Source organism: Papio anubis, chromosome 14 (assembly GCF_008728515.1).
Source record: "Papio anubis isolate 15944 chromosome 14, Panubis1.0, whole genome shotgun sequence".
In the NCBI taxonomy this organism is placed as follows: Eukaryota; Metazoa; Chordata; class Mammalia; order Primates; family Cercopithecidae; genus Papio; species Papio anubis.
In genome coordinates this window covers 8780753-8805116 of record NC_044989.1, presented here as the reverse complement: position 1 = coordinate 8805116, position 24364 = coordinate 8780753, and the positions used below count along the sequence as shown (strand labels likewise).

Here is a 24364-nt window from a genome sequence, read left to right as displayed (position 1 = left end):
AATGTTTATGTTTTGACCTCCTCCCATGAATCACAAATGTATTTAGTGGCATCTAGAATGGTGAATCCTTTCCAGAAAGTTTTCAATTTAGTTTGCCTAGATCCATCAGAGGAATCACTATCTATGGCAGCTATAGCCCTACGAAGTGCATTTCTTTTTTTTTTTTGAGACGGGAGTCTCACTGTGTCTCCCAGGCTGGAGTGCAGTGGCATGATCTCGGCTCACTGCAAGCTCCGCCTCCTGGGTTCACGCCATTCTCCCGCCTCAGCCTCCCAAGTAGCTGGGACTACAGGCGAACGAGACTTGAAAGTCAGAATTACTCCCTGAGCTGCAGGCTGCATAATGGGTATTGTGTTAGCAGGTATGGAGATGGCTTCTTTCCTTAAACATCATGAGCCAGTATCTGCTACTTTCAAAATTTTCTTTTACAGCTTCACCTCTCTCCACCTTACTAGAATTGAAGAGAGTTAGGGTCTTGATCTGGACTAGGCTTTGACTTAAGGAATGTTTGGCTGGTTTAAGCTTCTGTCCAGACAATTAAACTTTCTCTATGTTAGCAGCAATGCTGTTATGCTTTCTTATCATTTGTGTGTGTTCAGTGGAGTAGCACTCTCAGTTTCCTCCCATAACTTTTTCTTTGTATTTACAACTGGTGTAAGAAGCTTAGCTTTCAGCCTGTCTTGGCTTTTGACATACCATCGTCACTAAGCTTAATCATTTTTGGCTTTTGATTTAAGGGTGAGAGACATACAACTTTTCCTTTCACTTGAACACTTAAGAGGCCATTGTAGGTTAATTAATTGGCCTAATTTAAATAATTGTTGTCTCTCCGGAATGGGGAAGCCTCAGGAGAGGGAGAAAGACAGAGGAAGACAGAGACTGCTGGTCAGTGGAGCAGTCAGAACACACCTAACATTTATCAATTAAGTTCTTATGTGGGCACAGTATGTGGCGCCCCGAATGATTACAGTAGTAACATCAAAGATCGCTGATCACAGATCACTGTAGCAGGTAAAATAATATTGAAAAAGTTTGAACTATTGTTGAGAATTACCAAACTGCGACAAAGAGACATGAAGTCCCAGCACGTGCTATTGGAAAAATGGTGCCAAGAGGCTGACATGATGCAGGGTTGCCACAAACCTTCAAGTTGGAAAAAATCTCAGTATCTGCAAAGCACAGTAAGGCAAAGTACAGTAAAACAAGTCATGCCTGTAACTTATCAAAACCTCCTTCTCTTTGGTCTTAGTTTTTTTAAAAAAAAAAAAAAAAAAAAAAAGAAAGAAAGATCATCTGCAAGTTCCTTTTAAGTGAGAATTAATTTAGACTTCAATTATTTATTTAAATGTCTTTCATAATAACACCATATGGCAATGGGATAGAGCTTAAACTCTGAAGTCAGGCAAACCTGTATTCCAGTGTGGCTGCCTTGGTCTGGTGGCTGTATGACTTTGGACATGTTATTAGCCACTCTGAGCTTCACTTTCCTCATCTGTGAAATAGAACCAATGATTACTCTGAGAAGTAAATCTGTAAAACTACGGAAAGAACATGGTGTGATAGCTAGTATTATGAACATGGAAAGTTACTCAGAGTCATTCATCTGTTATTACCATCATCCAGAGTGATGCAGGTTGGAAATTTTTGTGTTTATCTCTTTTTTAGCATATATCGTACAGTATTGAAGTAATCTATTCTTGTCTTTCTGTCTAGACTGGGAGCTCTATGAGGACATAAACTGTGTCTCATTGACTCTTGTATTTCTAGTGTTCAGTACAGTGCCTTTCAGATGGTGGACATTCGGTAAAGATTAGTGGAACAATTGAGGTGTTTTCAACCTTTTTTTAAAACATTTTTTTTTTTTTTTTTTTTTTTTTTGCTAAAAATAAACCTTATACTTGCCTTTAGTGTGACTTGAAATTCAGAAGACTTAAAATGTGGTATCTGAAAACAAACTAATGTTTTGTGACAAAGCATTGTTTTATTTTCCAAGTGCTTATTAGGTAGCTTAAAAGATTATGATATACAGCTTATGGGGTTCCATTCTACCTGACTGCATTCCCTGGAGAATCAGCCAGTGGATAAATTGCCCCGAAACAACTTGAGTTTTGATGTGAGTTGGAATATACTGACTAGATATATGATCTTAGTTTCCTCAGTTCTGAAATTATGAGGGTTGGATTGTAATAGACTTTTAACATATCTGTCTTTAATTTTTAGTTTACTAATAATACTTAATAGTTGAGTGCTTACTACGTGCTAGATAACCCTGCCAATGCTTTTCATGTATTATCCCTTAATCCTGAAAAATCTCAAGTGGCTACTGTGTTTATTATGGTCACTTTACAAATGAGAACAAGCAGACTAGCTCAGTACAGAAAATTATGAAGAATATCAACAGTGCATTCACTGAGTAGAAAAGCAACTGAATGCTTGTTGCGGAGGTCAGTGAGATAGAGGTAAATGCAGATTCATCTTCTACTGCTAAACTTAGATTGTTGCAACAACGAAGGCTTACACAGCAGGAGGCTGCCCAAATGTTAAACTGCACTCCAAAGATGGCCAAACGTATCACCTGAATGGCTATGTCCGGAGAGGAGGGGCCACCTTAAGGTGATATGAGACACCATATCACCGTTTGAGAAGACTCGTAGCTTCTAAAGTTGTGATATATCCCTCATATTTCAAGAAATTTAACATAGCAAAGGAGCACTTTTTCCCCCAAGAGTCCTTAAAAATGTGTTTTCCGTGTTTAAGATAAGTACCTCTATTGAGTTCTACTCTCAATTTAAGAAGCCCTTGAAGGTGTTCTAGCAGCCCTTGTCACCTTTTGCCACGAAGTCAGAAGTCAGCCAGTGAACTGCTAGTGTTGGCAACAAATAAGAAGTAGATCATTAATTTGAAAAGTGTGTGTTTTAATTGTTTTTTAAAAAAACTTTCTTCTATTTCCTTTTATACTCATTTAGGTTTTTCTGCTTCCTCTGATTATAATAGTTTTTTTTAAAAAGGCCACCATTTTTTCATTGCGTGTGTGTGTGTGTGCGTGTCAGTCAAATACATAGACTGACCTCTTCTGTACAACAGGTCAAATAAGTTTCTCCTACGGGCCTGCCTTGGAGACTATTACTGATTTATAATATTTCTATGGAAAAATGTGTTCAAAATTTTGCGTAACTTTTCCACATTGGAGGTGCCTGTTATTCCATATGGATTAAGTTTAAAAGTTATTTTGATTATAAGTTAACACTCTCAGTAGTAGTTTAAAATTAAAGTAGATTTAGAGATTCAAGAGAAAACAGAAAATACTTTAAATTGTGCCTGATGATTTGAAAATTTTATTTTAAATTGTTCGTGCCACCAAAGGGGAAAGAAATTAGAAAGAGTGTGTGCGCATGCATGGACATGCATAAATTAGGGATGGTTTTGATGGATTTTAGTCACAGACATGCTGATCATATTTTGCCTGAATTTTGTGAAATGAGTAAATTATCTCATTTAATGGTGGATTTCAAGAATGTTGGAATATTAGAAAATACTGTGTCATGGGCTGGGTGCGGTGGTTCATGCCAGTAATCCTAGTACTTTGGTAGGCCGAGCTGGGCGGATCACGAGGTCAGGAGTTTGAGACCTGCCTGGCCAACATAGTGAATCCCTATCTCTACTGAAAATACAAAAAATTAGCTGGGTGTGGTGGTGGGCGCCTGTAATCCCAGCTACTTGGGAGGCTGAGATAGGAGAATTGCTTGAACCCGGGAGGCCGAGGTTGCAGTGAGCCGAGATCATGCCATTGCACTCCAGCCAGGCGACAGTGTGAGACTGTCTCAAAAAAGAAAAGAAAAGACTGTGTCATGTTAGCCAGAATGTTTGTAGATATGTTACAGCAAATTAAAATTAGTGAATTCAATTTATATAAGGAAGTTCATTTGACTTGAGCCATCATGTATTCAGAAGAAGTGGATTTGAGTATACCCTTTTCTTTTGTAAATTCTAATATTTAGTACTTTTTTGTTGTTTTGTCAGTCATACTGTTAAAAAGGTAGAGGCAGAGTACAAAGTTGGTATTGGAGAAACTAGCTTGGGAAAACAACTGATGTTCTGTCAGGATGATCCTGAAATTCATATTAATTACTTTTTAAAATAATTGTGCCTTGAGTTATAAAGAAAGCTATAATCCTGAGCCACGTAATCCCACATAGCTTCCATGCAGCCAGGAGACATGGAGTGCTGGGCCCTGGGCATGGCTTTAGGCCTTGATTTTTCCCCCCCAGCTCTTCTGGAGCCTGTGGTATGTGACTCCCTCTTTAAGGTGTCCACAGGATTTTAGGCTTCTGAGATTTCATTCCTTATTTTTTTCTGGGAATATTCTGTGTTGTGCGTAAGTATTTTTTAGCTTAATTCACTTCAGCTTGATGTTTGTGACTTGGCATCCCTCTTCTAATAGTGCTCTTACTTTTTATAGGTATGCCTTACACTTTCTTGTACAAAGTGGAATTTCCTACTGTATCATGATCATCATAGGAGTGGAGAACATGCACAAGTAAGTATTCACTTTATTCACATGCAAATAGATATTTCACTTGAATAGAATTGCATCAGAATAGAATTTTATTCATTACATTAAAAGTAATTCTGAATTGTGATAACTTTTTAAAGAAGAATTGTCATAAATACAAAAATAAAATCATTGGTATGCATCATTCTTCTTTTTACTTAAAGCACCGTTGACATTTTGGGATGGATGATTCATTGACGTTCAGGACTAACCTGTGCTTTCTTTGTAGGATGTTAGGTAGCATTCCTGGCTTTCACCCCCTAGATGCCAGTAGCACCCCTTGAGCTGTGACAACCATAAATGTTTCCAGATATTTTCACATGTCTCTTGGAGGAGTGAAATTGCCTACTGTTAAGAACCACTGGCTTAGTCGGTAGGTGATAGCTGTGGAGAGATGCAATGAAGTGAGTAGACTGGAGAGAGATTTAGAAGGACCGGTAGGAGATAAGGTGTCAAGGATGACTTCTGTGTTTCTGGCTTAAACAGTAGGGTAGATGGCAGCACTGTCTTCTGAGGTGGGGAGCCCTGAAAGTGGGGAGCATGTTGAGGGTGGCATAGAGCATTTCAAGCATTTCAGCCCCTAAACAGTGGTTGGTATATAGTAAACACTCAATGGATTTTTGCTGTGTAAGTGGATGCTGACTTTAAGATATCTGTAAGACGTGTAATAGGAGATAGGTAACTAAGGAGACATATAGTAGGAGCTGAGTAGCTGGGCTAGAGGTGGAAATTTGGGAATAGAGATGGATAAAATGTACTTGACTGAAAACCCAGGGACAGAGTCTATCAGCAGATCCTGCTGGGTGTTCTGCAGTGTCTGAGCTGTGATGTGTGACATATGTACCATATTTCTGAATTCTGAATCACGTATGTCTGCAAAAACTTTGTATGAGGAATCAAACCTATGGCATTTATTAGCTTTTTTCTAAGTCTCATTTTATTTTGCATTTTCCGTGTTTGGCACTGTCAGTCACTACCTCTGTTGTGATGTGCACTGTCTTCTCCATTTCCATTGACATCGCCTGCACTGACTTTTCTTTTTCCTCTGCAAACCAGCCCTTACAAGTACCTGATGTTTTTATTTTAATTTTTATAAGAGGAGAAAGGGTATTTAGATAGTGTTTCAGATGAAGCAATTTTTATAGGCTTATGACCCTATTTTAAAAAAAACTTGTACCTCTGACGGGTTCAAAGTTATGCTACAATTAATATCTGATGCAGAAGATATTAATCAGGTTTAGATTAGATTAGATTACAGAAAATAAGGGACTTACATACATTTTGGCTAAAGCAAAAGTAATATGCTTTTCAGTTGGAAGGTTAGTCAATTCATGTTTAGTAATGGGAAATTGTTTCTTTTTCTTTTTTTTTTCTTTTTTTTTATTATTATACTTTAAGTTCTAGGGTACATGTGCATAACGTGCAGGTTTGTTACATATGTATACTTGTGCCATGTTGGCGTGCTGCACCCATCAACTCGTCAGCACCCATCAACTCGTCATTTACATCAGGTATAACTCCCAATGCAATCCCTGCCGCCTCCCCCCTCCCCATGATAGGCCCCGGTGTATGATGTTCCCCTTCCCGAGTCCAAGTGATCTCATTGTTCAGTTCCCACCTATGAGTGAGAACATGCGGTGTTTGGTTTTCTGTTCTTGCGATAGTTTGCTGAGAATGATGGTTTCCAGCTGCATCCGTGTCCCTACAAAGGACACAAACTCATCCTTTTTTATGGCTGCATAGTATTCCGTGGTGTATATGTGCCACATTTTCTTCATCCAGTCTGTCACTGTTTCTTAGTTGCAGTCTGTGAAGTAAACTTTGTGATACTTTAGACCTGCATTGTTCAGTATGACAGCTACTAGTGCACATGTGACTGTGTAAGTTTAAATTAATTAAAATTTAAAATTCAGTTCCTTAGTTACACCAGCCACATTTCAAGTGCTCACTAGCCACATATGGCTAGGGGCTACATTGGACAGTGCGGATAGAGAACATTTCTGTCATTGCAGAAAATGATATTGGATAGTGCTGCTTTAGAGACATACAGTTGTATAAAATTAGTAACGTTACTCTTTTACAGTAAGTATTCAGGGAGATAATGCTACTTGCTTATATGATGCTGATATTTAGGTTAGAATCTTGGTGTTGTAATTTGACACTATTAGTGTAGAAGATTAGGGCAGGTAAGTAAGATTTGCCATGTGAGTAAATTGCTAGGGTTGGCAGTAAATAGTAGGTGGATAATTAATTTGAAAAGTACGTATTTTGATTTCTTTTTTAGCTCCCTTCTATTCAGCTTATATCCATATATATTTTTCTATGAATTTACTTTTTTACTTTTTTTCTTATTATCTGAATACGGTCTTTTTTTTTTTTTTTTTTTTCTGCTTAGGCCTTTATAGTAATTAGAAATGTTTAATGGGTCAGACCAAATACACTAAATGGGACTTAGAGCATTTTTATGTGTTGTCCAAAGTGATTGTTTATGTGCAATACAATCTGTTTATTTCTAGTTTTACATGGTATATATTTCTTATATTATATTTTAATATATTTCTTTCACTAGCTAGAGTTTCAGTCTTTAAAATGAAAGATTTGAACTTATCTGAGTACTGAACAGTTTTTAAATTCTTACCTCTCTCTGCTTTATGATTTTTTTTGCTTTATACTCTTTATGAGATATTCATAATGTAGTTATTGTACTTGCTTTGATTGACCCATGTAGAAATACAAATATATATATATAATATATTATATATGTATATATACACATGCACATAGATACTTTATTTTTGTAATTCCCTTTAATGCCTCTATAGTATGTTTTATTATTCTGATTCATATCTAGATATTTTACCTTTAAAATGTAATCTAGGCCGGGCACCTTTAAAATGTAATCTACAGGCTCACACCTGTAATCCAGCTCTTAGGGAGGCCGAGGCAGGTAGATCACTTGAAGCCAGGAGTTTGAGACGAGCCTGGCCAACATGGGGAAACCCCATCTCTACTAAAAATACAAAAAATTAGCCAGATGTGGTGGTATGCCTGTAATCCCAACTACTCGGGAGGTTGAGGCAGGAGAATCACTTGAACCCGCAGGTGGAGGTTGCAGTGAGCCGAGATTGTGCCACTGCATTCCAGCCTGGGTGACAGAGTGAGACCTTGTCTCAAAAAATAAAGTAAAATAAAATGTAATCTATTCTAAAATTCAGTGCTTTTTCCTAGTCTGTATTTTCATATAAGCTTTGAAATTTTTGAGGAAAACATTGAACAGTTGAGGTAATAGAGACAAAGAAAAGAGTGTTGGGGATGGAGTATCCTATATGTCTTACTTTGAAGTGCGGTAATGATACACCTTAAGCTGCATGTCTGATAACAGAAGTTTATTTTTCCCAGTTCTGGAGTCTGGGCTGTCCAAGATCAAGGTGCTGATAGATTTGGCATCTGGCAAGGACCTGCTTCCTGGTTCGTAGTCAACGATCTTCTCTCTAACCTCACATGGTGGAAGGGGCAGGAGAGATCTAGATGTCTTCTAGAAGGCACTAATCCCACACATGAGGGTTCTATCCTCATGACCTAATCAACTCCAAAAGGACTCACCTCCAAATATCCTCATATTGGGGATTAGGTTTCAACATACGAATTTTGGGACACTCTATAGCACTATATATTATGATATTAATTTCCCTTATTTGACATAGCAGGAATTTAAGTTTCACCATATTCACCCAGCACTTCTGAGAGCAGATTTGACAGATTATCTTTATAAAGATCCAGATAGTGAACTTTCAGCTTGCAGGACATACAGCCTCTGTTGCTATTCTACTCTGCTGGCGTCGTGCAAAGGTATCCATAGACAACATGTAAGCGAGAAGTGTGGCTGTGCTTCAGGAAAACTTTATTTACAAAAACAGGTGGTGGACTGGATTTGGCTAACTTGTATTCTAAGCTAACTTGTATTCTAACAGGGATTTTTAAAAAGAGCAGGAGGCAGAGAGAAACCTTTGCTACTAGCTTCAAAACTAGAAGTTTAAGTTTGCTAAGTGGTAATTTTAAACTTGCTAGAGCACAAATAATGAAATATGTGAACTTTTAAAAATTAATGACTTACAGTCGGGGGTGGTGGCTCACGTCTGTAATCCTAGCACTTTGGGAGGCCGAGGCAGGTGGATCACAAAGTCAGGAGATCGAGACCATCCTGACTAACACGGTGAAACCCTGTCTCTACTAAAAAATACAAAAAATTAGCCGGGTGTGGTGGCGGGCGCCTGTAGTCCCAGCTACTCGGGAGGCTGAGGCAGGAGAATGGCATGAACCCGGGCGGCAGAGCTTGCAGTAAGCCAAGATGGCACCACTGCATTCCAGTCTGGGTGACAGAGCGAGACTCCGTCTCAAAAAAATAAAAATAAAAAAAAGACTTATCATGGATTATTGTTCTGAAGCAGGTGATTTTTTAAATGCTGATTGAACTGTTTGCCTTTCCCTTGGTATAGCTGTTGTGTAAAAGGGAAGTAAAATAATGTAAGGCCTGATATTTAACAGTTGAAGTGAGAACTATTATTCAAAACAATCTAAAAGAGATAGTTAAATCACAGGATGTAAGATCAATAAACAAAAATCAGTGTTATTTCTGTATGTCAGAAATGAATAGTCCAAGTAAAATTGTAAAAATTCATTCACAGTAGCACGAAAAAGAACAATATGCTTAGGAATTAGCAAAAGAAGTGCAAGATCACTACACTGGAAGGAAAAAGCATTGCTGAGAGAAATGAAAGAAGACCTAAATAAATGGGAGAGACACCATGTTATGGATAGGGAGAGTCAGTTCTTGTTAAGATGGCAGTGCTTTCACTTCCACATTTGAGCAACAGGTTCAGTGCAATCCCTGTCAGAATTCCAGCGAGCTGTTTTGTAGAAATTGGCAAGCTGATCCTAAAATTTAAATGGAAATAAAAAGAATTTAAGATAGCCCCCCAAAAAGAAAAAAGTCAAAGGCCTAGACTATCTCATTACAAAACTTACCACAAAGCTACAGTAATCAAGACACTGTAGAGATAGACATGTAAATCAGTTGAACAAAATATGGTCAAATGATTGTTGACAAATGTGTGAGGGCAAGGCACTGGGGAAGGGATTATCTTTTCTATAAATGATGCCATAAATTAGATATACACACTCAGGCCAGGCATGGTGGCTCTCGCCTGCAATCCCAGCACTTTGGCCGACTGAGGTGGGAGGACTGCTTGAGCCCAGGAGTTCAAGAGCAGCCTGGGCAACATAGTGAGACCCCATCTCTAGAAAATAAAAGTTATACGCATGGAAACAAGTAAATAATAAATCTTGAGCCCTGCCTCAGAGTGTACACACAAATTAACTCAAAATAGACCAGAGAGACCTACATGTGAGAAAAAACTATACAACCTCTAGGAAAAAATAGAAGTAAATATATTTGACATTGGATTAGGCAAAGGTATGACATTAAAAGCACAAAATAAAAACAAAAGTGTAGTTTGGACTTAATGAAAAGCCACAGACTAAAATAAAATACTTGCAAAATATGTATCCTGATAAAGGATTTTATCCAGAATATTTAAAGAACTCTTACAACTCCATATTAAGAAAACAAGCTACCCAGTTAAGAAAGGGGCAAAAGATTTGAATAGACATTTCATCAAAAAAGATACATAAATGCAAAGTGAGCATATGAAAAGATACTCAGCATCATTAGTGATTAGCAAAATGCAAATGCAAATAGCAGTGAGGTACCAGTTCACACGCACAAAGAGCAGCAGCACGAAGTGTGGGTGATGCCGTGGGGAGGGTGGAAACTTCACACATCGCTGCTGGGAATATAAAATGGGGCAGCCGCTGAGGGAAAGAGTTTGCGGTTCCTTAAAATGTTAAACATACACTTCCCATAAAACCTAGTAATTCTACTCCAAAAGAAATGGAAACATACCCTCATGGCCACCTGTCTGTGAAAGCTTATGGCCGTGTTATTCATCATAGCCCAAATTGGATATAACCCAAGTGTTGATCAGCAGTGAGTGAACCATGGTACATCCACACAGTGAAATACTACTGAGCAGTGACAAGGAATGTGCACGTGCCACAGCATGAGTAAACCCCGGGTCCACATGCTGAGTGAGGAAGCCAGCCACAAGAGACTAGCTTATAGGATGCCATTTGTATGAAATTTCTATGCAAGGCGAAGCCAGAATGACAGAAAGCATCAGTGGCTGCCCAGGGGCAGGGAATGGGAGTGAGGATTCACTGCAGATGGGAATGAAGGAACTTTCCAGTGATGGAAGGATTCTAAACCTGCACTGTAGTATGAATTCACTGAAACACATTGACTTGTACACTTAAATTAGGTAAGTTTTATGTCATGTAAGTCTACCTCAAAGCTGTTTAAAAAAGATAAACGTTATAAAGGAAAATGTAACAAGGAAGGTCAATATTAAAAAGGCACAGCTTGAATGTTGGTTTAAGGATTTTGTATATTTTCTCATTGAAGCAAACGTATGTGTGTTTATATACATCTGTATTTTTCTGAGCTGAAAAGAATGAAACATCAGAAGGAGCACTGACCCTCGAAGGTGCCCTTGAAGGAAGGAGGTCTAGAGTTGAAGGGGAGGCATGGTAACTGTCTTCAGATGCTGGAAGGGAGTAGATGTGCTCATTCTTTGGCATGCTCAGATGGAATACTAGTAGCCAGATGAAATGTGAAAAGGCACACATGGCCCAAGGAAGGATGGCCTCAGGTACAGTGAGAATGTTTAACAGTATGGTTTGTGGAATATTGCATTTGTCATTGGAGATCTGTAAATTGATGCTGAGGGGACATTTTGGTTTGGATGCTGTAGGTGATTGTGTCAGGTGCCTTCTACATTCCCTTCTGGTGGGCGTTCCTGACAAGCCATGGCAGGAGCTGCTGAGCAATGATATAAGCTGTTCACGAGTGCCTTCCCCTTAAATCCATAAAGAACTAAGAAAATGGAAGAGTCAGCTGGGTGCAGTGGCTTACACCTGTAATCCCAGCACTTTGGGAGGCCGAGGCAGGTAGATCACAAGGTCAGGAGTTTGAGAACAGCCTGACCAACATGGCAAAACCCCGCCTCTACTAAAAATACAAAAATTAGCTGGGTGTGGTGGCAGGTGCCTGTAATCCCAGCTACTCAGGAGGCTGAGGCAGGAGAATCGTTTGAACTGGGGAGGCGGAGGTGGCAGTGAGGCAATATTGCACCACTGCACTCCAGCCTGAGCAACAGAGCGAGACTCCTTCTCAAAAAAAAAAAAAGAAAAGAAAAGAAGAGAAAAAAAAAGAAAATGGAAAAGTTCTATCGTTGCAGCATTGACTTTCTCCCTGTTCTCTGCCTTTTATGCCTTAGTACATCCGTTCCTTCTCTTTATATTCCTACTACCTTGTTTTCTATCCCCCATTAAGACATAGAAGGGAAGAGGGGGCTGATTGTGTGCCCCATTGGCAGTTTTACTGCTTGAGAGGTGGTGGCACCTCATTGTATAAGTGAGCAAGCAGAGACTGAGTTATTGGGTAACTGAGGACGTGTGGCTGGAAAACAGTGGGTATGAACCGGTATCTGTTCTGTTCTGAGCATGCTGTTTTAAATAATCTAATTTCATTTGACCGAAATGTATTTGCACGATCTGTCACAGGTAATTTGCCCTTTATCTCTTTTTATGAAACGAAAAACTATTGCTGTTAAAGGAATTACAGATATCAGCAGACAGAGGAGAATCTTTCTTGAGATATGGGATGAGAAAGTTCAAGTGAGTTTCTTTCTAGTAATTTTGACATCATGTGATGTTTTAGAACCATTTCCAAAGTTTATTCTGTGTGTGTATGTGTTTAAAGATTGCTCCAGGGAAAGGATTGGCCGTGTGTCTTTTCTGGCCTCAGATGACCTCCCTGCTCCCCAGGGATTGTGTGCTCTGGACAGCAGCCGCAGAAGCCTGTTTCCTAGGACCTGTGTGGTGTGGAGGGTCTGAGAGCGTCTTTGGCCTAACTGTGTCTCTGACCCTCCAGCCTAGCATAAGCTTGCTTGCTTCAGCATAAGTCCTGAAGCTGTGCCCCAACCCTGATCTCCTTGTCCTAGAACCTCCCTTCATCCCTGTCACAAGACATCTTTCCCCCATGCTCCCGCTGCAGTTGATGCCATCGGACTCTGTCCTGCCGTTTTCTTTGGCCCCAGTGATCCCAGGTCCTCTGATTCTAGGCCAGGAGAAGTGAGCAGCAGGATTTACTCGAGTGCCACCTTGTTGGGGCTTTGGGCCTCCATCGGGTTCAGCTGTGGAGTGTGTTCCCCAGGCACAGGACGTGGATATGGGGGACAAGTGACTCTGCCAGAGTGCAAAGGGACAGAATTGAGATTAAATTCCTGAGATACACGAATACCAGTCTCCATTTAGTAGAAAGATTCCTTCACTGTTTTGTGGTAGACAAAATTCCAGTAAGGGCGATGAATCATGAAATCAGGCTGTTTTATTGGTTCATTCATTCATTTGTCTTATGTATAAGACCAACTTCACACCCCCCTCCTGTGTCCTAGGAGAGGACTGTCCTCTCCTAGGACACTGTCCTCCGCTTCTCCTCCGAGGAGTTCAGTATGGCAGGAGGCATGTGAGCACATTTTAATATTGTGTGCTAAGAGCTCTGGTGGGAGAGAGTTTACAAAAATAGCTAACCTAGCTAGGAGCAAGCAACTCAGGGCAGAGCTTCCTGGGGGGAATGGTATGTGAATTAGATATGAGGACTCAAGTAGCTGAAGAGGTAGCAAAGGCAGACTTTACTGCAGGGTAGACAGCACAGGCAGAGGCGTGGAGGCATGAAATGTGGCAGCATGAAACATGATGGCATGAAACACGGTGGCATGAAACATGGCATGAAACATGGAACCATGAAACGTGGCGGCATGAAACATGGTGGCATGAAATGTGGAGGCATGAAACACGGTGACATGAAACACGGTGGCATAAAACAGCATGGAAGCACTGGCGGCTTAATAAGTAACCTGACTATACGGGGTGGTGAGGTGTGAGTGTGTGTGTGTGTATATGGTAGAGAGTCAGAGTGTATGCCCAAGCATAAGAGCTTGGCGGGGGAGGGGTGACACCGTTACATCTCAAGGCATGCTTTCCCAGCCATTTCCCTTTGGCCAAAGTATATCGTTTGTGTAATAGTCCCCTTGTCCTCTCAAATGAGAAACAAATGCATCAAATGTGTTTCATGTACACAGAGAGGGCTAAATTTCTCTTTTATCTAGCATTTATTTAGTATATACAGTTTAAAAATAGACACACGTGTGCCTTGCCTATAAAAAACTGTATGATCTGGCTATGGAAACAATCCCTACATGTGTCTTGATGTGTGCCACAACCAGCACCATTTAAACCAGGCCCTGGGGTAGGTACAATCTGTGTACTTGGACTTCCCTCTCATAGAAATTCAGCACCATGGTGGCAGTCACATGCACATAGCACTGTTTGACGTGATCTTGCTTGTGTACCTCTTGGTCTGTGTCTCCCTGGCGAGTGTGAGTGACGGAGGGGCAGGAGCACGTCCTGCCTGTCTCACACACCGCTTCATCCCCAGGGCCTCGCAGAGTGCATGGCACATGGTACGGTCTCAGTCAATACTTATTAAAAGAGTGAGTTTAGGGTACAGCCTGGTTTTATCCACCCTCTACCGACTCCTTTGCCTTGTTCTCTATGACTGCGCTTCCTTCCTTCCTGGGAAATGTCTTTTTTCTTTTTTTTTTTTTTTTTTGAGACAGAGTCTCGCTTAGTCGCCCAGGCTGGAGTGCAGTGGCGCGATCTTGGCTCACTGCAAGCTCTGCCTCCCGGGTTCACGCCATTCTCCTGCCTCAGCCTCCCGAGTAGCTGGGACTACAGGCGCCCGCCGCCTCGCCCGGCTAGTTTTTTGTATTTTTAGTAGAGACGGGGTTTCACCGTGTTAGCCAGGATGGTCTCGATCTCCTGACCTCGTGATCCGCCCGCCTCGGCCTCCCAAAGTGCTGGGATTACAGGCGTGAGCCACCGCGCCTGGCCAGAAATGTCTTTTTTCTAGCAGGTATGGTTCCCTGTGTTCCTTCTGTTTGTAGTGTTCTTCATCCTCCCTCTCCTCCTGACTCAGATTTCACCGTATTACATCCCTAGCGAGTCTTGCTGAGATGTCTCAATCTAGGACAAATGATTCGTTACACACCCTCTCGTGGAATTGTGTTCCTTTCCTTCAGAGAATCTATCTCAGTTCTTGATGATAAATGTTTGAGAGAGTTAACTTGAGGAATGTGTTTCGCCCTCATTGACTGCAAATTCTGTGATGGCCATTATGCTGTGCCTGTGTTGTTTTCTGAATATAGTCAGTACCTAAGAGATTGTATGCTCTCAGTGAGTGTTCACTGGTGAATAGATGACTGATGACATGACTTCTGCATCACAGCACACCTTGTCCAAGGAGCTCCCTCAAGCTCCTGCTTCCCAGCCATAGCCCTGCCTCGTTTGGAACACCGGGATCCTCCTCGGGGCCTGCCCCATGGGGGGCTCATGAAAGCCACTGTAGACTCCCTGTCTCCTTCTCTGTGCCCCTGGAGCAAGTCTCATCTCTGATTCTTGTACCTGCAGCAGCTCTTGCCAGACTGTACTCTCTCTGTTCCCAGGAAAGAAGCAGAGGGGTGGAAATGAGGGAAGGGCCGAACATAGGGAGCCTCTCCACTTAGGCTGTGGAAGAAGGGGAAGAGAAATGTGTTTCAGGCGTACCTAATTGGAATTTGAAAGGTATTTTCCCTGGCGAAGGCAGCACAATGTGGCCGTGTTCTGTGATATTCAAGAGTGGAAACCTGTTAACCTTGAGAAGTTAAGCTGAAAATTTTCTTTATAACTTGGCAAGTAATTTCCTCCCTCCCTCCCTCCCTCCTCCTCTCTTTCTCTCCCCTTCCTTCCTTCCTTCCTTCCTTCCTTCCTTCCTTCCTTCCTTCCTTCCTTCCTTCCTTCCTTCTTTCTTTCCTTCTTTCCTTCCTGACGGAGTCTCCCTCTCTAGCTCAGGCTGAGTGCAGTGGCGCAATCTTGGCTCAATGCAACCTCTGTCTCCCGGGTCCTGGTTCAAGCAGTTCTCCTGCCTCAGCCGCCCGAGTAGCGGGGATTACAGGCATGCGCCTCTACGCCTAGCTAATTTTTGTATTTTTAATAGAGACGGGATTTCACCATATTGTCCAGGCTGATCTTGAACTTCTGACCTTGTGATCTGCCTGCCTTGGCCTCCCAAAGTGCTGGGATTACAGGCAAGTAATTTTCAACAAGATACATGACCTGAAGAAAAATGTAAAAGATGTAAGTATATGCAATAAATTATTGCATAGATCTAATGGGTTGCTTTGCTGTGTGTGGAATTATATTGTAAAAGCTGTAGAAAAGTGATTTTAAAGCTCCCATCATATGGTTCAGCTGCCCACCAATTTGAACAAACACTTATTGTGGGCCACAGTATTTCCAGGAACTCAAAGATAAAGGAGATGGGCTCCTTACCCTCTGAAATGAACAGTTAAGTTGGGAATATTACAACGTCATTCCTGCAACAAATGTTTATTATGCTGATGCTGGGATCTAGTGATGAATAAAAAAGACAGACTCTGTCCCCTCATGAAGCTTACAGTCTAACTACCCACCACAGGCAATTACTGTTACAAAAGAAGGGTGTACCAAAGCCGGGGGGCATCCTGGAGGGAACAGCTGTGGTGGAAAGTAGTAAAACTATGTGTCAGCCACTGACTGTATTCAGTAGAATAAAAAAGGTACAAACGATTTACAGATATTTGGTGTTAAGTAGAATGATGCCAACATATACTTATTTTAAAATATTGGGAAATATATTTTCTTCAGAAGTCTACTTTATCGATGATAAAATTGAACAGCAGACAAGGACATGAAAAAAGGTTGAATTTAAACTCTGATTCCCACTGGGTGGCCTTAGTGATTGATTTTTATGAGCACTGGTTGGAGTCAGATATATATGGGTTTGAATTCAAGCTCTGCTAAGTTTCCATTACCTTCAGAACCTTGGCTAAGTCACTTTGCCTTTCCAGGCTTAAATTGGATTAAATCAGTAACTTAGATGAGGAGCAGGGTACCTGCATGCTTCGTATTGTGGGCACGTAGGTAAACTTTTCTTGGAATAATGGGTTCAGCTACCAAGAAGAGGTGTTCAAACTTCTAGATCAAATCCTTTCAGAGGTCATTTTTAGTTCTGAAGTATTTGCTGGGTTTTTTTCTCTCTCCTGATTATGTGATATTAAAGCTTATTTTAAAGCATTCATACTTGTCGTATTACCACCGTGTACTGCAGTTCATTTTCTTCTCCCCAGAGTGTGAATTCCTTGGCAGGGATATTTTACTCTTTAAAATCCCACTGTTGAGCATACAGATGATAGCTCAGTAAGTGAAGTTACCTGTTGTATTTTGTTCTATCAAGTGAGTATTTGTGAGTTCTTGCCTTTGACTCTTTTTAACATTTTTTTGGCTGGATATTGGTTCCTGGTGTAAGAGTTTCCAAATTCTTTTCACTATGCTCTTGGCCTTGAATGCCACACTTGATGGGTTGACTTGCCATAGTCTCCTGGTGTTCTCTGCTTCTCTTCCCTCTTGCTTTTCTTCCTCTTAGGCTCTCCATAGGGTCAGCAGACATGGTAACTGGCAAAGTGGGGTGGAGTCGGGGCAGGAAGAGGCAGCTTGGGCTGCTGTGGTCTCTATCTCAATCCACCATGACCCTGAAGAGCAGACTGTCCTGGGGTCCGTGTTATCTGTCATCTGTCAGTACTCACAGCACTCCTACAGTGGCTTCCTAGATAGAAGTGTCATCAGGAACTGCCTTAACTCTACTGGGAATGAATGATGATCTTGGAAGTGCCATCTGGCAGGCAGAAGGCTCAAGTCGTTTGAAAATGTGTCCTCATGGAGTTAATTAGCAGTGGTTAGTGGCTTGGCAGGAACTCTGTGGGGAAAATACTAACTTCACTGAGGACAATCCCATGATCCCACAAGAGAGAATAAAATGTGGCAGCAAGGAAAGTGGACTTTAGATTGTTTTCTTGTATGTTCTCTGTGGACCATATTCGCCAGCCTTTCAGGGGTTTGGAATAAAGGTACAGGCCCTCTTGGTATTGCTGTGCTAACCCAAGATAAAAATTGCATTTCATTTGGGAAACTATGAGTAATTCTAAAATTGATTTTTTGATATTATCTTATCCTCCTAAGAGTTAATGTTTCAGTAATTACCATGTATCAGTCACTGTGATAAGCACATGTGATTGCATCCTAGCAACAGCACTTACAGGTTTGTGTGTTATGCCTCTTTCACCAAGAAACAGAAGTTAGTAAATGGTGATCTGGGATTTGAATTAGTTGTGTCCCATTCCACCCAGGGCTTTTTATTATTATTTCTAAGCAGTAACCATTATGATTATGAGATTGTGTCATTAAAAAGAAATACTTTAAATAGATTGAGGAGAGTTTGTGGAGCCAACAGGGTCTCCGAACAAAAGCGGGGGTTGTAGGTGTTCGTGATTATTCATCAGAGCAAATATGCATATATCTCTATCCGCAAGAATGTGGTTGCCTTTTGGCATATTGTGCTTAGGATGTAAGGTTTTTAAAATATTCTCAGTTCCCGTAGGGAGTTACTTGGTAATAGGTAATAGGATGTCCAGGTCCTGTTGGATTTCTGAAAGATTTTCAGAACATGGCATTATGCCATCAAATCCTACACTCAGGAAAGGCTGTGACTGAGATTCCTTTGAATACTGGTAAGTCAATGTCGTGTCTCTTTTGGAGGTGTTATGTTTGAATTAACTTTATTTCAAATTGTAAACTGAATCCCTGTTGAGGTTTCAGTCATTCTTGAGCAAGTAAGGGAAGCACTTTTTTTTCTTGGATCGAGGGCTTTTATATGAAGTAGGGGGATTCTGTTAATTAGAGGGATGATAAGACTAACACACATGTTTGGTAAATAAAGGCATTACTTTGGACGTTCTGAACCTATTAGAGTAAAAAGAAGTTCACATAGATTGCTCATAAAATGGGGCTCTGCCAGGTCAGGACTGTCTAAAGGTCAGTTTGATAGTTAATGCCCCAAATTAATCAATTAAAAATCAAAAGATGTCATTCATGATGGCTCATGCCTGTAACCCCAAGTGCTTTGGGAGACTGAGGTGGGAGGACTGCTTGAGGGCAGGAGTTCAAAACCAGCCTGTGCAATATAGTGAAACCCTGCCTCTACAAAAATTGTATAACTTAGCCAGGTTTGGTGATATACCTGTAGTACCAGCTACTTGAGGAGGGCAGGAGGATTGCTGAACCCAAGAGTTCAAGCCAGCAGTGAGCTGTGATTGTGCCACTGCACTCCAGCCTGGGCAACAGAGCAAGACCCTGTTTCCTCCCTCTCTTCTACCCAAAACATTTTCAAGATATCATCCAATTTGATGATATATCTGATCTTGAAAATAATTATATATTACTGAAACATAACTGGGTAGTTGTAGTAACTTAAAATAAGAATATTACTCTTTATGATAAAGTACAAGGATGCATCTTTTGCATTTGGGAACTTCTAGAAACTAATCTTACTTTTACACCAAGATCCTAATCCTTGCCAGAACACTGAAAGAAAAATTAAGAGCCCATGCAACCATCCATTAGAATGACGAACAAAATTATTCAGTTGTTATAATACCATGCCATTTATGTAAAAAATTGTGGTTCATGTTGAAGTTTTATCATAAAAGAAGCATAAGTGAAAGGGGTATTTTTTCAACTTTTGGTTAGTAAATGAGGAAATTGTCTTAGACAGTTGAGACTTGCTAAATGATGAACTCTACCTATGATGTGGTGTGTTGTTATAAGTATATAGACTTGACATGTGCACGTTCTGTAGTCACTGTGTTAGAAAGAGTATGGTTTAATTAAAAGAGCTTTTGGCCTTTGACTTTGGAATTTGAATGATGGAGTGATTTCTATGTGCTACTTTGCTGAATGGTTTTTTTTTTTTTTTTTTCCCTCCTAAATACGGTATCCCATTTGACCGTTGAAACAATCCTGTATAGGAAGTGTTACTGTCTACTTGTACAGATGGGGACACTGAGGTTCCAGAAGATTAAATCACTTCAACAAGGTCGCAAAACCAGTAACTGGCGGCTCTAGAAGTCTGTAAAATTCATTAGTCTTTTCGAGGGTTGTTAGATTGTTTATTTACTGAGATTCTTGTAAAGAATGTTTTATTTAAGTTGGAGAAACAAAGATATTTTTACTTGCTTACCTGCTAGCATAAAAATCTTGGTTTACTTTTTGAAAGAATAGCAGGCACCATTGAGACATTGTATTGTGACTGGCTTGTTCTCTGTCTTCTTCTTCAGGATGTAGTATTGGGAGTCTTTAAAAAAATATTTCAACCTTTAAATAAATATCTGAGTATAATAGTGATTTTATTCTCTAGAATCTCTCTATTTAAAATTGTTCAGCCTTCTGTAAGTGCTTGCAGTTGGTATTTATTAAAATACTAATAAATATAGACTTCAAAATAGTATTTTAATGTCAGCTGACTAAAAATATAATTTTAGAATCTTTTAGATAAATTAACTGTGTAGGGAAAACATGACTTCCTCCTACTTGTTGCTAGCTTATTAAACAGTCCTTATTTAGAGTAGTTATGCAAAAGACAGATAAAAGGTAACAGAGGCAATAGCTAAGAACCTGAAAAACTGCCAGGCATTTTAGTGGAAGGATATTAGAACAATTGAGCCTGGCATTTATTTCTCATGGTGAAAATTGAACATTTATGGTACAGGTACAGAAACAGACACATAGACCAATGGAACAGAATAGAGATCTCAGAAATAATACCATACATCTACAACCATCTGATCTTCAACAGACTGACAAAAGCAAGCAATGGGGAAAGGATTCCCTATTTAGTAAATGGTGCTTGAAAAACTGGCTAGCCATGTGCAAAAAATTGAAACTGGATCCCTTCCTTACACCTTATACAAAAATTAACTGAAGATGGATTTAAAGACTTAAATATAAAACCCAAAATGATAGAAACCTAGAAGAAAATCTAGGCAATACCATTCAGGAAATAGGCACAGGCAAAGATTTCATGACAAAAACATCAAAAGCAATTGCAACAAAAGCAAAAATTGACAAATGGGATCTAGTTAAACTAAAGAGCTTCTGCACAGCAAAAGAAACTATCATCAGAGTAATCAGGCCACCTACAGAGTGGGAGAAAATTTTTGCAGTCTAACCATCTGACAAAGGTGTAATATCTGGAATCTACAAGGAACTTTAACAAATTTACAAGAAAAAAAAAAAAACATCAAAAAGTGGGCAAAGGACAGGAACCTCCTGAGGTTCTTGAGACCTCCCCAGAAGCCAAGCAGATGTCAGCATCATGCTTCCTATACTGACACTTCTCAAAAGATAGCATTTATGCGGCCAACAAACATATGTAAAAAAGCTCAATATCACTGATTAGAGAAATGCACATCAAAACCAATTTGAGATATCATCTCACACCAGTCAGAATGGCGATTATTAAAAAGTCAAGAAACGACATGCTGGCGAGGCTGTGGAGAAATAATAATGCTTTTACACTGTTGGTGGGAACGTAAATTAGTCAACCATTGTGGAAGACAGTGTGGCGATTCCTCAAAGATCTAGAACCAGAAATACCGTTTGACCCAGCATTCCTGTAATGCCAAAGGTTCTTGCCTTAGCCACACCAAAGATTTGGTGTGGCGGCAGCCCGTGGTGAGAGAGAGACACAGATCGGACCGAGAGAAAAAAAACTGTAGGCTTTATTGAGCAGAGTGACAGTACAAAGTACAAAGCTTCTGCAGCATTGAAGGGGTCCCCAGCGGGTAGCCAGTGTTAGATTTTTTTGATCACCTTTTAAACTATTTAAGGCGGGAAGTACGTGCAGCGGGAAGATGTTACCAGAGTGAGAAACAAAGACAATTAACATGTCTCAGATCTTGAGGAAAACTAGAATTGTAACTTAAGTTTTATCTACTTTATAACCTTGCAGCGACATGGCAAAGGAGACAGGATCTCACAGGATTTTACAAATTGTGTTTACAAGGAATTGGAATTGGGACATAGATAAGGTCTGCTGGTCACAGAAAAACGAACTTTTAACATTCCTTTTAGTTTCAGGGAAGGGGAAGGGAGAGAGGGAGAGAGGACACAGGGAAGCTTACAACAAAATTTTCGCTGTTTATAGCTTTTTTGGGGAAGAAAACACGTGCACAAATTCTGACGTTAGGAATATTTTAAGCATATATCTTCAATATTATTCTTCCAGGACTAAGTCCTGATGCAGGAAATGAGTGAGTTTCACAGCTTTCTGAGCCCCTACTCGACCCAGGAAGCCCAGTTGGAACCCCCTCTCAAATACCATTTGACCTAGCAATCCCATTACTGGGTATATACTCAAAGGAATATAAATCATTCTGTTATAAAGATACATGCATGCATATGTTAGATGCCTCCTATAAAATGTTAGAGCTAGCCAGGTGTGGTGGCTCATGCCTGTAATCCTAACACTTTGAGAGGCCAACGCAGGCAGATCGCTTGAGCTCAAGAGTTCAAGACTAGCCTAGGCCACGTGGCAAAACCCAGCCTCTACAAAAAATACAAAAGATTAGCTGGGCATAGTGGCGTAGGCCTGCAGTCCCAGCTACTTGGGGGGCTGAGGCGGGAGAATTGCTTGAGCCTAGGAGGTCGAGGCTGCAGTGAGCTGAGGTCGTGCCACTGCACTTCAGCCTGGATGACAAAGTGAGACCCTTTCTCGAATGAATGAACAAATAAATAAAATGTTAGAGCCATGGGTAAATCAGTGGTTTTTCTTACCCCCAATGTATCTAACAGAACATAGTTTAATTAGTAGTAGTACTTTCTATAGCAGTAATTTTTACCTCTTTGAAGTAAAGGGTTATACCAGATTTTGCGGGACTGGGACAGTGATTCTGATATGTTATTATACTCTTTTATCCCTGGCTTACAAAAAAGGTGCCAGCCAATTTTGAGATCTATTTTTGTGTCTGCTGACATATCAAGTAGAAAATTTCACACCTCCCCACTACCTTTTCCATTTACCGCTGTTTCAGTTTGGGGGCTTATCTGGCTGTTCTGTTCTTTGTGTCTCTCTAAATTGCTGTCATTTACCATCCTCTGGATCAGTCATTTGCAAAATCTGATCTGGAGATCTCTGAGAGTCCCTGAGATCTTTTTAGGCGGGAGGTGGTAAAGTCAAAACTATTTTCATAATAATAACACTTAGACATTATTTGCCTTTTTCATTTTCATTCTCTCAAGAGCATATGGGGGCTTTCCAGAGTCTGTATGATGTGTGATATTGTAGTAGAAACATTTGAGGATCTGTTGGTCTACTATTAAGTCAGACATTCAATAGAGTTGTAAAAATATAGGACAGTACCAGTCTTCTCACTAATTTTTTTGTTTTGGAGATATATTTTTCATTAAAACTTTATTATAATTATTCTTGAATTAATAGATTTTTTTAAATGCTCAGTTTTAATTCCTAATATGGTATATATCAATGGCTATTATTTATGTAAGTTATGTTTCTTTGGTTTCCTCAATAATTTTTAAGGGTGAAAAAGGTCCTGAGACCAAAAAATTTAAGAACAGCTGCTCTAGAATTAATTCATGCCTCTCGGGTAGCTGGCTCTGTAGTCTTCCCCAGTCATCTGGATGGCGGACGTCCTACCAGCCTCTGTGCCAGGGGTCACCTTAGCCCCTCGTTAGCGTCCGTCATGTTTCTGCACCCTCACTATTCACACTCTTGTCTAGTGCTGCTCTATCTGAAATCTGTAACTCCTGGAACTGGCTGAGACCCCTCTTCTGGAGTCAGGCTTGCTTACTGATATGGTTTGGATCTGTGTCCCCTCCCAGATCTCATGTTGAAATGTAATCCCCAGTGTTGGAGGTGGAGCCTGGTGGGAGGTGATTGGATCAGGGGACAGGTTCTCATGAATGGTTTAGCAGCATCCGTTTGGTACTGTTCTCACAATAGTGAGTGAGTTCTTGTGAGATCTGGTCATTTAAAGGTGTGTGACATCTCCCCCTGCTTTCTTACTCCTGCTCTGGCCATGTGATGTGCCTGCTCCCCCTTCGCCTTCTGCCTTGATTATAAGCTTCCTGAGACCTCCCCAGAAGCCAAACGGATGTCAGTACCATACTTCCTGTAGAGTCTGCAGAACTTGAGCCAATTAACCCTATTTCTTTGTAAATTACTCGGAGGATATTTCTTCGTAGCAGCATGAGAACAGCCTGATCACACAGTCTTACTCCCACAGGACCACCCACATTTGGATGTCTGCCTGACACTGTGGTGGGTGACGGAGAGACTCAAGAGTTGAGGGCCTAGGAAGTGTGCTAGAGGTGATGCTCCTCCTCTTTCCCCTTCCCCAGTTCTCCTGGCTGTGCCTTCCTACCCTGCCCTTCCTTGAACACCAGCTCTACCTCTCCTGCCTGCGCCCTCATCTCCCTTGCCTCACTGGCACTCCATGCACCACCGGCTGCTTTCCCAGCCTCAGTTGGACACAGCTGTCTATTGTACTTGGGCTGCCTGTTGTTTGAGAGAAACGCAACTTGACGGAGCTACTGCAGTTATGATTTCTTACCTCACTTAAGTCTTCAGTTCTCTTGAAAATTGTTTTAATTGATGGGTTTCAGTTTCCATTCCATTCTTTTCAAAGGTTAATCTAAATCTTAGTT

General features: G+C 40.6%; 1 protein-coding gene across 7 annotated transcripts in view; it reads left to right on the top strand.

Annotated features, from left to right (window-relative positions):
- The window catches only part of MBOAT2 (membrane bound O-acyltransferase domain containing 2), a 147355-nt gene that overhangs the window by 48903 nt on the left and 74088 nt on the right, over positions 1-24364 (top strand). For 5 of the 7 annotated variants that reach the window (XR_004178177.1, XR_004178176.1, XM_031654922.1 and 2 more), the window contains one exon: positions 4460-4537. The exons of 1 other annotated variant lie outside the window; for it this stretch is intronic. Coding sequence is in view for 4 of the 6 variants with exons in the window: in XM_031654922.1 (XP_031510782.1) it covers positions 4460-4537 (78 nt within the window). In the remaining 2 variants the exon portion in view is untranslated. Of the gene's footprint in view, positions 1-4459; positions 4538-4781; positions 4926-24364 lie in introns of those variants that run through there. One more of the 7 variants, XM_031654923.1, reaches the window with a different exon arrangement.